The following is a 15,424-nucleotide window of genomic DNA, read 5'->3' as shown; positions in this document are numbered from 1 at the left end:
AAAAAAATCAGTCTTCAAGCTAAGCAAAGCATTCTCCACAAATCTCTAATAGTCTACAAATAGTCTATAAGTTAGACCAACAATTTATTTCTTGCTGATACCTCTTTTCCTATATTAACACAATCAAAACTGGATTAGAGCAGAGAATATTTTCTCCCTCTCCCTTCAGCAGGGACAGCCAAGACTTTCCCAGTCAGGCTTAAAGCACAAGACTTCCATAACAACCTAAAACTACACATCTTTCTTTTTAACATGGTATTCCATTGTTTGCCTCAGCTAGGTGGCAGCATCTAACCAAACATGGCTGATTTCAGAAAGCTAATTTGTGTCAGACTTGGTTACTACTTGAAAGGGAGACCAGAAGGAAACCCCAAGGCTAGACTGAGAAATTTTAAAAAATCCTAGAAGACAGTAGCCAACCATTTCCATATTGTTATCAGTAAAACTACACTGATGTATCCATGAAATCACCAGGAATTGAGCATGAGTTGTGGGGATCTTTATTTTTATCCCATTCTTCTGAGTGTGTCTTGGTCCTCAAGTTTAATTACACATACTCTGCACCCAAAGCTTGATTCTTCATCCCTTGTTCACTTATCCTTCCCTTATTCTCTACTTCTTTCCTACACTTGTTAAATGTAATAAAATCTTAAACACTATCATGGATTTCAAAGTTATTAAAATACCCTAACTTTAAATTTTGATTGATGCCAATTTACTAAATCTATCAAATATCAGGCTAGCCCACTGTTGTTTCTAGTTGGCTCACAAAAAGAGGCATAACAACATCCCCCATTACTTGCTCAAGCTCTAGCATTCAAATACTTCTCCTAAATATGGAGGTTTCATATAGTTGTATTTGCTAATACCCAGTATGGAATAAAAGAAAAACAGTAGGAAAAGGTCTCCCATTTTAATTCTGAGCTTTAAAGGACAGAAGCAGTTTGGTTTCAGAATGGTTCTAGATACTAACACTTTCAAAATAAGCTTTTAAAACCCTAAACAACTTGGGACCAGTATATACTTATCCAGACATTAAAATCATCCAAAGAAGCCCTCCTCCAGGTCTCCTCACCAAAGGAGATGAGGTGGGTCTCTACAAGGGGGAGACCTTTTTCTGTGGTGGCAACCTGTGTATGGAATTTCCTCCCCAGAGAGGCTCAACTGGCACCCACATTTTGGCATCAGGTGAAGGCCTTTTTATTTTCCCAAGCTATTTAATTTTAGTTTTTGAATGCCCCCCCTTGCAGCTGTCCAGTTTATACCACGTCTGTATTTTTCATTTTACCATACCTGTTTTTATTCAAACTGTATTATTTTAGTGTTTTATTGTAAACCACCCAAAGAGCTTTGGCTATTGGGCAGTTTTAAAACTTGCATTGCTCCAAATCATTGGCTTACAACCTCCCTCTGTATCTATAGTCAACATGGCCTTTCCCTTGCCCAGAGGCCAGCTAGCTGAGTAAGGCTGACACCAGGACTTCCAACTTTTTGATAGAAGTAGTTGCATGAGTTGCCCCCATTTTTTATTCTGGATCGCCCTCTCCAAATCGTTGCCACGTGGACGGAACGGAAGGAAGGAGAGCGCAGACAAGCCCTGCGTTTACCGAGAAAGGTATCGGCTTCAAGGGCACGTGCTCCTTAGGGCAGCTTTCTCCAACCTTGTGCCCACCACTTCTACCACACCTACTGCCTATTCTGACAGAATTATTCCCCCACCCGGTATTCAAAAGACTTGCTAGTATGAAACGGAGACTACAGTCCAATATATCGGGCGGGGGGACGCTGGCAGCGTGTTCAGGCTTAAAGACTTGCGCCGGAAAGCTGACTCTTTCCCACATATAAAGTCCCCCTCCTCAATCGCTGCACCGCCCTTTCCTGACCTGCCTCGAGATCCAGCATCCACCATAAACCGAGTCCTTGGAAGGCTTGGATTTAGAAGACCGGACCGCCTTCGTCGCTCCCTCACCTCTTCCCGACTGACCGACAGAGTTTCTCCGCGCGCGCGCCAGCCGTCCAATCTCGTCCATTGGTTCTTCCGTGCGCGCCGCTCCTTGCCAACCAATCGCCACTCTTCGCGCGCCAAACGCATATTTCCATTGGCTCCGCCCCCTTTGCGCCGCTCTTGCCCTCCAGCCCCTGAACATGTGTCTCCTTCCAAGGAGGCTGGACTGTATTTTTCTATGGGAAGGAAGCGGGGCTTCCTTCCAGTAGGAAAATACAGTCCAGCCTCCCAAGGGGGATCCTCCTTCCCGGTTAAGGTAGGTGTCCTTTACATGCTTACGGGAGCAGAAGCGAGCAGCCTCTTACTGAAAGCAAAACTTGCCTCCTTTAGCAAGAACTACGATTCCTATCGAACCTTGCTGCAAAGCGAAAGGGAACCCGCTTCCATACGTAGCCTATAGAGTGCACAGCGCATTTTTTTCAGCGAGAAAGAGAATGCTCATACAAACCATGGGAGCAGATGTGTTTTTGCAGGTTGAGAATTCTGTACGTTGCAGTCCAAAATCGGGAAGGCTGCGAAAACTATCGAGTGTTTCCACTTCGAGATGAACATGAACGCTGTAGCAATTGCAAAGACAACGCTCTCCAGGTGTTTAGAGAATTAGAAGTATAATTCCCATACCATAGGCCGAGCAAGCAGACTAATTTATTATTAATTATTAAACTTGTATGCCGCCCATCTCCCCCAACAGGTGACTGTGGGCGGCTCACAATAACAAAAAAGAAAAAATACACCTATCCCTCCAACAGTGGCTAAAATCCATAAATAATTAAAATACAAACATACATTAAAAATGTCCTTAAAAAACCCTGTATATTTTAGCACTAACACCTTCAAGATGCTGGGGGGGGGGGAGCCAGAACCCATCACCCCACCAGCTATCTCCACAGATGGGAGCCCCCATCTGGCCCCCAGGCCTTCTGGCAGAGCCAGGATTTAACCCCTTTTCTGAAGGCCATGAGGGAGGGGAACACCGGATCTCGGGAGGCAAGATGTTCCATAGGGTGGGAGCCACAGCAAAGGCCCTCTGCCTAGACCCCACCGATTGAAATTCCTTGACCAGTGGGGTCTGCAACCTGCCCCTTCTGCTGGACCGAGTGGGGCAGGCTGAAATAACCAGGGCGAGATGGTTCCTCAGATACCTTGGTCCTGTGCCATGAAGGGCTTTAAAGGTGATGACCAACACCTTGAATTGGACCCGGAAACAAACTGGCAACCAATGCAGCTCACGCAACAGCGGTGTTATATGTGCCCTCCTAGGGGCATTGAGAACTGTCCGCGCCACCGTATTCTGCACCAGCTGTAGCTTCCGGATACTCTTCAAGGGTAGCCCCATGTAGAGCGTGTTACAGTAGTCCAACCCGGAGGTGACCAGGGCATGGGTGACCATGTGGAGGGCCTCCTGACAGTTATATTTATGACAGTTGTAGTCCAAAGCATCTGGGGGGAATCAAGTTGGTGACACATGGGTTTTTACTGCTTATAGTTCTTGGCTGGCATGTCTGTTTACTTCTCAGCCTTTATTACCACATAAGCTTGCAAATGTATTGTGCAAAATACTTATTTTACTTGGACAGCATATACTGCCATTGAGTTTCACCAATTGCCTGTTTTTCTGGTACATCAGAGTTCTATAGGCTACATAGCATCTATATTTTCAGGTTAGAGTAGCAAGTGGTAAATAGAGAATTTTAATCATGATACCTGTCAAAGTTTGATAGGAAATAAACAGGAATTTTAAAAAAATACAAGTGATTCTTTTCCAGATGTATCAAAACACTCCTGAAAATAATAAAAAAATATGGGTACTGTTAAGAAATTCATATACAGGTAGTCCTCAAGTAATGACTGCAATTGGGACTGACAACTCCATCGCTAAGTGACATGGCTGTTAAGTGAAACATCACATGACCGTACCCAACTTATGTCAGTTCCACTCCAATCATTAAGGGAATCACCCATGGTCATTAAGTGTGATGTCAGGTGACCGCAACTTGCAACTTCCTGCCGGCTTCCCCATTGACTTTGCTTGGCAGAAGCTGGCTGTGAAGGTTGCAAACTGCAATCCCATGATGGTGGGATGCTGTGATGGCCCTAAGTTTGAGGGCTGGTCTTAAGTCTACTTTTTCAGCACTGTTGTAAGTTCAAATGGCCACTGAACGAGGCAGTAGTTAACAGGACTACCTGTACAATAAAGGAAGTTATCATCAACACTCTTTCCTCTTCCTTTTTTTAGGAACCTTCTTCCCTCCTGTAGCAAATTCTTTCTTCAAAAAAAAAAGGGGGGGAGAGTTCTATGGCCTACCTGCATTTGACAATTCAATCAAAAAAAAAAAATGAAAATAAAGTATATTATAGCACGAATTGTATTGGAGAATAGGGTTATAATAGAAATTGGTCAATGCAAAGATAATTCTTAGTTTGCTCTCCTTTGTTTCCTTAAAATTCTCCAAATGCATGTTGTGTGAATTTCTTGTGAACTGATTTGTGAAATTTCAAGTAACTTTAACCTATATAAGGGAATATAAATAAAAATATTTGACATATTCAATGCTAGACATTAAATTAGTGATATGTACTTTAACAGAACAAATTGTGGAAACAGTATTTGTATTTGATTAATTTATTAGATCATGGACACAGACTCACTTCTGCATCAGTCGATGCAACTACAATTTTAGCAGAGACAGCACCACTTCCTGTGGGTCAGATACAGTGTCTTGTAAAGTAGTGAAATATTAAAAGAGGAGGCACATAGTCAGTAGGGAATAAAAGTAATCTTCTTTCTCCTCCCCTGAAACCAATCTTTCAGCATATGCTATCTTCACAAGCTATTCTCAATTGTGGTGAACATGATTGATCTGCATGTTAAAAGAAAACTAGGATGTTGATTAATGGTACAGATTGAAGAGGAAGAGGGAATGATCTCCCCACTCAGAGCTATATAATTGGCAGGACACTGTGCTGTACTGGAAGCATTATGCATTCACTCAAATGCATATTGACTTATACCTTTGTGAGGAAGTTGTACAGCCATCCCTCCTGTTGACTGATACAGTAACTACTGTCCCCTGCAAATGAAAAAGAAAACTGGGAGGCAATGGTTCTTTAAAGATCCCACTAGGAAAGATCTGTAAAAAAAGGGCTGTTTATATTTTTTTTAAAAGTAGGAAAATGATCTACACACGATAACTCACAGTCAGTGGAATTTAGGTATACATGAAGCATTTGACTGTTTTAATGCCAAAATTATCAAAATAATGATTTAAAAACCAGACTCCTAATGCCACATCAAGAGAGTTCTCACAATTATTTATATCAGGGCAATAAAATTATGAAAGAATTTTACATGCAAGTCCCATTAAGATTTTTTTTTCTCCTTTTAACACAAGTCCACATGCGCCCCTGCAATGGACTCAAGAATTCTTCCACTGCCAACAACCTAAAGAAATTTATTTGAAACACTTGCAAAGGAAAAACCCCAAAAGGATATTTTCTGTTAAAGGGAAATATCAGATCTGAAACAAAACCAGCAGTGCGAGAGACTCAAATTCTGGTTCTTGAAACTATAGGAAGTAGCTCTCAGTAGTGTTTCTGCAGTTAATAGAAATGAAATTGCAGCACAAAGACACTGAGAGAGGAGAGTGCATGAAGCTTGCAAGATACAAGTTTGTGTGTATGCACACAGACACAAAACTCCATTGGGAACCACTTAAGGATAAGGCACCATGAATGAAGCTTGAAGCATTTGCTGTTAAACAATAGAAATATTACACCCTTCATAATAGCCCTTCCCGTGGCATACTTGTGCAGTTGCAATGGAAGATTGATATATTTCAACACAGAGAAGGGCTGCGTAACATCTGCATTAAGTCTGATAATCATGGGGAGAGTTAAAAAACTACAAAGGCCTTTCCCTAAACCACCAAAAAACATATTCAGTTAGCCCAATTTTAATAGGAATTCTCCTATTAAAACAATAGGAAAAAAACCACCCTAAAACTGGTATTCCCAACATCTGAGACTTACAGTTACATGGTAGTTTGGCACAGCTCTTTGCAGCTGTTCCTCTGATATTGTGTCTGGTATGTGCAATTAGCCTTCATAGCAGCATTGTGTATCCCTTATACATCTAGAGGTTCCTGAATCTTCACTGTGTGGGCATATTTGTTGATACACAATATAAAACTGTAGAACTGTCTCAAGAAACCAGACAGATAAGACTTTTTTAAAAACTCCTGGGTCAGCTAAAGAAACTAGATATTACTAAACTAATATTTTAATCACTTCAGACCTTGAGAAAAGGTCAGATACACTGAAGAATAAAAATATATTCTTCATCCTATACCACCCTTAAAAATGGAGGTGGGGAGAGAGTGTGAAACATTTTCCAATATTCTACTTTAATTTGCACTAAAAAAAATAGCAAGTCAGTAAAAAGACTGGGATGAAGACTCAATGACAGGCTACAAATTTTGTTTTCCAGATACAAAAAGGAGATTTTCTGAGCAGTTCAAAGTCAACTTAAGGCAGCCTCCCCTAAGTTGGATCTCACAAATGACAGACTACAATTGCCATCACTTTTAACCAACATATTTACCTCAGCTAGAAATGTTGGGCATTGCAAGGCAACAGAGATGGAGGGCACTAGACTGGCAAAACTGATTTATAAGAGAATTAAGATGCTTATCTTGGTAGTGCTAGCTGCAAATGTATGGTTTTTCTGAATTTTTTGGAATGTGTATCAAAATGTATGTGCTAAATTCTCCTTGTACAAAACTCTTGCTTAGTAAAGAAAAGCAAATACATCTTGCCCACTCACATAATAAAGCCCAAAACAGCTTGGCCTGGGGGTGGGGGCAAAAGGCAGCAAGAAGAAATAAAGCAGTGCTTTGGCCCAGAACATGCAAGTATAACCCACGTGCCTCTTTTATTCAGTTTTCATTTGACTGCCATTTCAAGCTTAAGAACCCCATTCACAGTGCTTCCCAAAGAATATACTTACTGGAAGCCAACATTACAGAGAACATAATATTTAAAAAAAAATTAACACCCCTCCCCAAAATGCACAGTGCATTTAACTTCTCTTCCCAGCAAGCTATGCTGGATAAGATTTAATTTTCTTCCAGAAGAAAAAAAGAAATTCCTCTGACCAAGCATTAGTCCCTCAACATGAGAGACTGCCCAGTTATTAACTTAAAAGCAGACAAATTTCCATCATCATAAGAAAAAAAAAAGATAAGTAGGTGGTGAAGGAACTTTTGTAGTACTGTATATGGCTAGCAAGCCTACAAACTTTTTACAACATACAAAATAGATCAATATTTATCATTATAACACAAATTTCCCAACTCCACATTATTTAAGAGTAAATACACACAATAATTATAATAAGTCTGGTACCAATCACATTACAGAAGTAGTGTATAAGGCAAAACACCAACCAGCAATCTAGGCTTGATGTTATAACCACCTGCAGAGCATGGGACAAAATGAGTGGAAGAATTTGCTTCTGCTTCAGAGTCTACTTAGTGGTGTCTAGTCCAGAATCAGGCATTTCTACTGCTGGAATCAGCCTAGCACTGCTTTCCAACAGATTTACATGCAGAGAGAGAGAGAGAGAGAGAGAGAGAGAGAGAGAGAGAGAGAGAGACATGCATCCCCATAGGGGACTCTTTTCAGCAGTGTAAACTACTGCGTTGAGAAGCATATGTGCAATCCATATCTGGCCTTTTTTTGGTCCTGGGAAAACACCAAATGTAAATGCCTCCTTTGATCTCAAAGACAAAGCCTGCACTATCAAATTTCCCACGACACCACCAAGAGACCCAGATGGGATTAGTGGCACTATTGCAAAGGACCTAACAAGCATCCCAACAATCACAAACAAAACTGACATCCCTCCCCCTCATAAAAATGTCTGTGCAAGAACTACAGAAAACATTGTCAGTTGTGTACAACCAGCAGAAATAAAACATGAGGGAATTTCACCAGTTTCTCTCACTTTCAAAGTTACTTTGTTGGAGGGGGTTACTAACCACTAAAGGTCAGCTTTGAGCTAGAACACAATGATGTATCATTTAAAAACTCTTAACTGGGAGTCTGCCATCAATGGCGCATTCCCCGTTACTAGACCAGAACGTGTGCCAATGTTCTCCTGCCAGTCACTCATACTCTTCTTGGGGTAGGCAGTAGTCAGGGCCCACCCACCTCTCAGCAAACAAATAGAATACTTTTCATTCTTTAGTCATCCCTCAGCATTAGATGGCTAAATTCTCACGACAGGTTATGTCTGAAAGATATTCATAGGATAAGAAGATGAAGCTGTGCATTTCTGTTAATGAGAGCAGTAAGATGGATCTTCTGAAGACAGGACATTCAGCATCAGGAATTCTTCTAACAAGTTGGAACATAATGTATATTTTGTCCTACACTGATGCAGTATCCTCAGTATATTATTTATGGCCAGCGTTGTATTGCTACGTTTATCCACTAGCTTGCTAAATTAGTTCTTTACCCCGAGTGTTTGCCAGCACATCACTCCTCTTTTTACTTTCAGTGGCTGCTACTGCCTCAATACCAGCCATGCCTTTTTTTTAACACAAGTATTAGTGATGGCTGCTAGATTTCATAGTCTGTTCATATCTACAATGTTATCTTTTACTCTGTAGAAACACAATCCCACTTGGATCAGCTTCATTTAGGATGCCAGCTATCTTTTGGAGCCACCGGCATTCAGAGAGATTACAGTTCCAGATCTGCAGGACCAAGAACACTGCCAAAACATAGCACAGTAACTGCTGTACTCACTTTTTTTGTATGTGTGTGCCTCTACAGATACTGCTATATTTATGCAGCTTTCCCCATTTTTAAAACTGACTTTAAGACATGCCATTTAGTTCATCTGTCCCTTCCCACTTTAAGTTACAGTTTAACAAACGAATATGTAGTGCCTGCATTCAAAAGTGAAACAGCAATTTCAATTCTTTTAATGACACTCCCCTTTAAAAAAGAATGTGCGTTCCCTATTCCACACAATTTGTGGCCATTTCCTTCCTTACGATAAGCAAGCATCTATAAACAATTGCTTTAATCTGGCCCACAGTTCCAAAATTGTTCTGTTTGGTTTTCTTTTCTGGGAAATATTCACTCTTCCCTTGTTCTTGAACTGTAGCAGTTATGCACTGAGGGTTCCCCCTCTCCATGGCAAAGATAGGAGGAAAGGTAGGAAATTAGCATTGGTCTGCAGGAGAGTTCTCACCCGGCTGTGCCAAACAGATGCCTTTTTAAGTCAGGGAGTGAAATGCATAGATGGAGTTGAGTAATGGTAGATTCATCCAGGTTCTTGCAATAGGGGAAAAAAAACAACAACCCAGCAGGAATGTATTTTTCATGCAGATTTCTGAGGAATGTTTTTTGGGGATAGGGAGAGAATTTGAGAACAAGTCCATTTGTTTTGGTACTAAGCAAAAATGCTCAATTGCTGTTTTTCACCTAGGGATGGGAGGCAGAGGAGGGGCCCCACGAGTAGCTGAAAAGATAAGAGAAACTATTAATATATGGGTGTTAGTGTTATACAACCAGGTGCTTCCTTCTACAGGGACCATGACCCAAAAGCAAAAGAGAACATAACGTTTTGACATGGATATTATCATCCTAAGAAAGTCACTATACATATTTCCAAACAAATGAAAGCCCTATTAATATTCCCAAAGTATTTGTTGTCACTTTAAAAAAAACCCTAAATCCCTGCCTTAGTAACATATGACATACCCTCCTCTACAAATTTTTCATCTACTTCTGTATCCTTCTAGGTTTTTAATGTCTTTCCTCTTTCCTTGTGAAAAGTCAAAATCCAAATGCATAGCTCAGGGGTTCCCAAACTTTCTTGGTTCATGGCACCCTTAATTTCTCAGTGATTCTTTCACGGCATCCCTAGGTTAAAAGAAATAATTAACAGTTGTGTTTCTCTCAAAAAATTTAAAAATCCCAGGCTACGAAGTATTGGGATATGATATGTACTTTGATTCAAAACATTTTAAAAATGGACGTAGAATTGAAACCAGTGGTTTTCCTTTTAGGTACAATGGACAAACAAATGGAAAGAAAACATGGGAATTTATTTCTTTATATGATAACAGCAGTGAAACTTTTATAAGCACAGAAATGGAAAGATTTACAAATACCTACAGCTGAAGAATGGATAGTGAAATTAATGAAATTGGCGGAGATGGCAAAATTGGCTACTTCGCTTAAAGAAAAAACATTGACTGGCTTTGTTTCTATTTGGAAACCACTCCTGGACTTTTTGCTTGAGACTGAAAGAAATGAAAATTTAATTTTGGGGTTTGATGACTGATATATTTTATAACTATAGAAATACTTTGTATTAGTTTTTTTTATACTCTTTATTAATACAATTTATTTTGTATTATTTTAAACATTAGATTAAGAGGTGAATGTATTTTATATCTATGCCTGTACCAAAGAAAGTCAGAATTTATCTCTTTTTTTGCTTCTCACTTTTTTCTTTTGTACTTTTTCTCTGATCTTTTCTTTTTTTCTCTTTTCTCTTTTTCTATATTTTACTCTTTGTTGAAATTTAATAAAGTTTAAAAAAACATTAAAAATCCCATTGAGTTCCTACGAGTTCACTGTGGCGCCACTGTACAGTTTGGGAACCATGGGCATAACTTAAATAAAACTGCACAATTTGCATAATTTGGAAAAGCCAAGAAATACGGGAAGTCCTCACTTACCAACAGTAATTGGGACCAGGAACACCATTCCTAAGTGAAGCAGTCGTAAGGCATGATGTCATGTGACCATGCCCATTTACGATGGCAGTTCTGGCAGTACCCAGTTACCATTGTTAGGTGAATCCCGCATGGTTACAGTGTCCCATGGTCACAGGATCACCAGTTGTGATCTCCTGCCAGGTTCCCCATTGACTTTGCTTGTTGGAAGCCAGTGGTGAAGATTGCAAATGGCAATCACAACACTGTGGAATGCTGCGATGGCTGCAACTACAAGGACCCACTGTAAGTATCCCTTGTTCAGTGCCGTTATAACTTTGAATGGCTGCTGAACAAGTGGATGTTAAACGAGAAGTAAATTAACAATAAATATGATCTTACTCATACTCTTGGTGAGCAGAATTTTTGGCCCTATGGATTGTCTTTAAATCACCTGACAAGCCTGCCAGTTTGCAAATTGTGAGCTGAAAAATACTATTCCACAAATTGGTACTTACCTCTGTTAGTTTTGCTGGGATAAATTCTCTGGAAGTACTTGAATTCTTCTGGAGCTGGAAAATCTTCAACTGGATGAAAAGAGTATTTGGATTCAAAGTCATCTGCAGAAGATAAAAAAAAAGGAAAAAAGGAAAAAAGAAACCAGAGTGACGAACAATTTGGTAGACAAGACTGAAGGTCACACCCAATCCATCAAAAAGTTTCATAACCGTCCTGCTGTTTTTATCATTAAAACTTTGTGAGAATCTTGTGCAAGATGAAAATGGCCAGCTAAACAATATTGTGAGGTAAAATTAGACTTCCTAAGATACTAGATTTGGGACACAATTCAACAAGAAGCCAGAGTCATCTGGCACCTAAAGTAAAGAAACTACTGTCATTTGGAAATGCAAATCAGCAATTAAAGACTTACATAAAATATACATCATGTTTCTTTGCTTTCCCAAGCAGCTTTTGGTCAGACTATCGAAAGCAAACTGAAACATTTAAAATGAACCAGTTCTATATGAATCCTACAGAGTATTAGAATACAAACACTCAATTTTTACAAACTTTTTTTTCTTTCTTGCAGATACAGCAATGTGATCCACTTTTCTATTCTGCTGTAATTAAATCTGGTAAGTCAACTGGCACAAACAGATTAATTTCAAGCATCAAATGTATATAATTTGATACCAATATTTAAGGCAAGAATGTTAAGTTTTATAGATGGCTCCTAATATTGAACACCAGAGTTTGGATTTTACCACTACATCCTCAAAGAGAAAAATTCCTCCTGACTAATCTCAACATTTTTATAGTCTCCAGAATTGAACAAAGAAAACTAGCAATAGCCATTCCCTTCTGGGCAGGCTAGAATCCTGAATAATTCCCTATTCAATTTAAATGTCAAAGAAGCCCATTAAGGCAAGAGCAGTTTCCTTTTACTCACCCAAGAAAGATCTAACAGTAGAGATGGAGTCCCGATGTCCATTTCTCATTGGTGGGGGAGGAGGGGGTGGTCCAACGGGGGTTCTGGTAGGTGGAGGGGGTGGTTTCCCACGGTTCATGGGATCTGAAGACCCATGTATTCTGTAGGGTGGAGGTGGTGGAGGTGCATCTCTTCCACCATTTCGGATCATGGGTGGAGGTGGCGGTGGGGGAGCTAAACAGAAATTCTTCAGGTCAGCAAAGACATGGACTACATTGCTAAGTCATGGTTATTTTAGCTATATTTATTGATTAAGCCATAATGGCCAGGTACAAACACTAAGGCATAACCCATGGTTTATAAACACTAGCTGAATTTACACATTATGCCAAGCTGAAATCAAACAAGCCACATCATGGTTTCTGGTGATACACATACTATTGTACCTAAATTTAGCAGATGCAGCCCAACTCTATCAACAGATTTTTAGATAGCCAAAAATATATGATGTGTGCAACTGCAATGGCAATTGGTTTCCCATTCATATCTTACATCATTCACCCTGCATGCCTTTAAGAGCCTTGCCTTGCACTACATGTGCTATAAAAGTTTGTATTCACAATACTGGGGCAATTCATACATTTGACTTTAATCCTAAGAGAATAAGTTTACAGAGTATTTGGTGAGTGCTGTGAGTAGGGGCTATGCAGCACTTCAGAAATAAATAACAGAACTGCAGAGCATGAATATATCACCATTCTACTATCCTTTAAAGCAGTTGTGTCTTTTCCTAGAATCAGATGATTACCCCTTACACCTGCTGCACAATCCCAGGAAAAGATGTTGCTTCTTTAAAGAACTGCAGACAGAGAGGGAGTTACATACACATTCCAAAGCACCTTTTTGGAATCAAATCCAGAGAATTATATAGCTCTACAATGCATACAATGAAGCAGTTATAAAAATGCTTGTATTTCAATCACCAAATGTCTATGTCATTTATTTCTAAAAGATCTACAACTGCAAATTCTGAAATCTTTCATTTCATTTTAGAAATGAAGCATGATTAGGGAACAAAACTAGATGATCATATGACCATTTTAGCTAAAGTAAACCCTGTTTTGCATCATGACAAGTAACATACAATCCCTGACCCTAAATGGGTCAGATTGTTTCTAAACCAGTCACATAATATTTGGGAATATTTCAGTACATTTTATTGATCTTGACAGGTCTAAGCTTTTGCCAAGTTAACAGTTGCTTCTGTTTTAAAGTCATCAGATTGATGACCTGCCTCATACTGGACTCCCCATTTTGGGAGGCCTGCAAGGCCTGCACTGTTCTCGCAACATGAAAAATCCAATCCTAGTTCAAAGAGGCTTGGTGGAAAAGACTGCCCCCCTACCTCCCTGAAATGTAACTATTCCAATTTTTCAAGGAAAGCATCATCCTTCATGGATAAGCCCTATATTCAAACGTTGGTATCTTCACAGTTAAAGCATCTGAATAATTCCTAAAGGCTACTGTCAGTCATATGATTACACTAAGTGTTTATGAAATCGCTATCAAGTGTTCAATATTAATCTCTAAAATTCTGTCTCCCTGAGGGAGACCAAATTTAGACCAATACTGAAGATGAAGAGCCTGAAGGTGAGAGAACTGTGGCTTATCTAAGTATTCATAATGACTTTATCATTGGACGAGGAGCTTCCTGACTCATGGCCCACACTGAAGTCTTTAAATTCTAGCACTATAAATAGGATTTTTTTCAGAAATACCAAATCAAAGACTTTAAGATTAGCTACAACCCACCCATTCCTAAACCTGCCCTTAAACTTTGATATAGTACTTTTAAACGTCCAAAAGTCATTTGCAGATATTTTCTAGTTGTAATTCTTATTCGGCAACATAAGCATTCTTTTTCTGCATACTATGAATTCATAGTACGCTATAGGGAACTTCTTTGTCAGTGGCTACATCCCATGAAACCAGGGCATTCACAATCTTTGGTAAATCTATCTCTATATATCCCAAATTAGAAGACATACTGTAGTTTTGAGGCATTTTTGAGCACTAGCACTTCTGTTGTCAGACATTAAGTGTTGATTTTTATCAATTTCACAACCTATTTTTAGCTGAACAGGGGCTGTAAAAATCTCTTACCTGCACCTCGGCTTGGAGGGTCACGGGCAGGAGGCGGGGGCCGACTGCTCTGTAAGGAAGGAGATGCTGAAGGGGGAGGGGGAGGTGCCATACCCCTCCCAGGTCCTGGTGTCTTTCTATGTAAGGAATTGTGTCTCTGTGGAAGCTCAGGAGCAGATTCATTGATAGGGCTGGCAGGGCCATTAGGGACACTGGGAGGCTGCCGGTAAGGTGGGGGAGGGGGTGCCAAGGATTGGCTCTGACTGCTTGGTCCTGACCGGATATTTACTGGGGATGGGGGTGGCTTGATGGGCGGAGGAGCTGGTGGTCCATCACGATTTCCTGGAAGCCTTTGTCCTGGAGTTGGTGGCAATGGCTTCTCACGGTTGTATGAAGGTGCTTTGCTATTATGCATAGAATGTGGAGCAAGAGGTGCATTAGCTCGCCGTCCAGGAGGAGGTGGTGGCGGGGCTGAAGAGCTGTGTTTCATACCAGTGCCACTGGCACTGTTTGGCCGTGAAAGATCTGGCAATGAAGGTCTCTGTATGCGTGGAAGCTCTGGAGGAGAAGCTCGACTGTTTTCGGTGTCATCTTGGGGCCGGATGCTGGTAGCACACACAGGAGGCCGTGGTGCAGCTGATCTACACCCGGGGCCCTGATGTAGCAGCTTCCCAGAGGAGCTGTCTGGAAAATTTTAAAAATGGCACATAAAATTACTCTTTAGAACAGCTAAATGGGTCAACTCTATATGGATATCTAACAACTCTGATGTGACAAAAGTCACTATATATCTTAAAAGGGTAAAGCTCACTGGTAAAAATTACCATCCAATTTAATAAAACTGACAGAACTGTTTGAACAGAGATTGTAGCCAATGCTACATATAGTATGTATTCCTAACTGCAGATGACTAGCAGATTTTAAATCCCTACACTTAATTATTTCCAATAGGAAGTGAAAGGAATACAGATTCAAATGAAGGATATAGGTAGGGCATAGCAAGGGAAATAAATGATGACTTCTGAATCCCCAGTTTATTCTGGCTACAGTGGACTGAAAGTCTGGATGATTGATTCATTTACAGTATGCATTTTGAAATTCTGCTGAACCATT

At 40.1% G+C, this 15,424-nt stretch overlaps 2 protein-coding genes across 6 annotated transcripts in view; both read right to left on the bottom strand.

Annotated features, from left to right (window-relative positions):
• The window catches only part of CDC6 (cell division cycle 6), a 32,658-nt gene extending 28,202 nt beyond the window's left edge, over positions 1 to 4,456 (bottom strand). Inside the window, exon 1 of the mRNA XM_007420690.4 lies at positions 1,884 to 4,456. Coding sequence (XP_007420752.3) covers positions 1,884 to 2,092 — 209 coding nt within the window. The 5' untranslated portion in view covers positions 2,093 to 4,456. The remainder of the gene's footprint in view (positions 1 to 1,883) is intronic.
• Positions 4,457 to 4,618: 162 nt separating this feature from the next.
• The window catches only part of WIPF2 (WAS/WASL interacting protein family member 2), a 35,939-nt gene continuing 25,133 nt past the window's right edge, over positions 4,619 to 15,424 (bottom strand). For all 5 annotated transcript variants that reach the window (XM_007420688.3, XM_088143429.1, XM_088143431.1 and 2 more), the window contains 4 exons: positions 14,333 to 14,995; positions 12,191 to 12,403; positions 11,259 to 11,360; positions 4,619 to 9,536 (listed from right to left, as the gene is read on the bottom strand). In XM_007420688.3, coding sequence (XP_007420750.1) covers positions 9,496 to 9,536; positions 11,259 to 11,360; positions 12,191 to 12,403; positions 14,333 to 14,995 — 1,019 coding nt within the window. In that variant the 3' untranslated portion in view covers positions 4,619 to 9,495. The remainder of the gene's footprint in view (positions 9,537 to 11,258; positions 11,361 to 12,190; positions 12,404 to 14,332; positions 14,996 to 15,424) is intronic.

The sequence above is a fragment of the Python bivittatus genome, unplaced genomic scaffold, assembly GCF_059951505.1.
Source record: "Python bivittatus isolate LINGU-HERP-01145 unplaced genomic scaffold, Pbiv_v1 ctg000410_np1212, whole genome shotgun sequence".
NCBI lineage: Eukaryota > Metazoa > Chordata > Lepidosauria > Squamata > Pythonidae > Python > Python bivittatus.
Note: the sequence above shows the minus strand (reverse complement) of the source record. Positions and strands in the feature narration are given on the sequence as shown.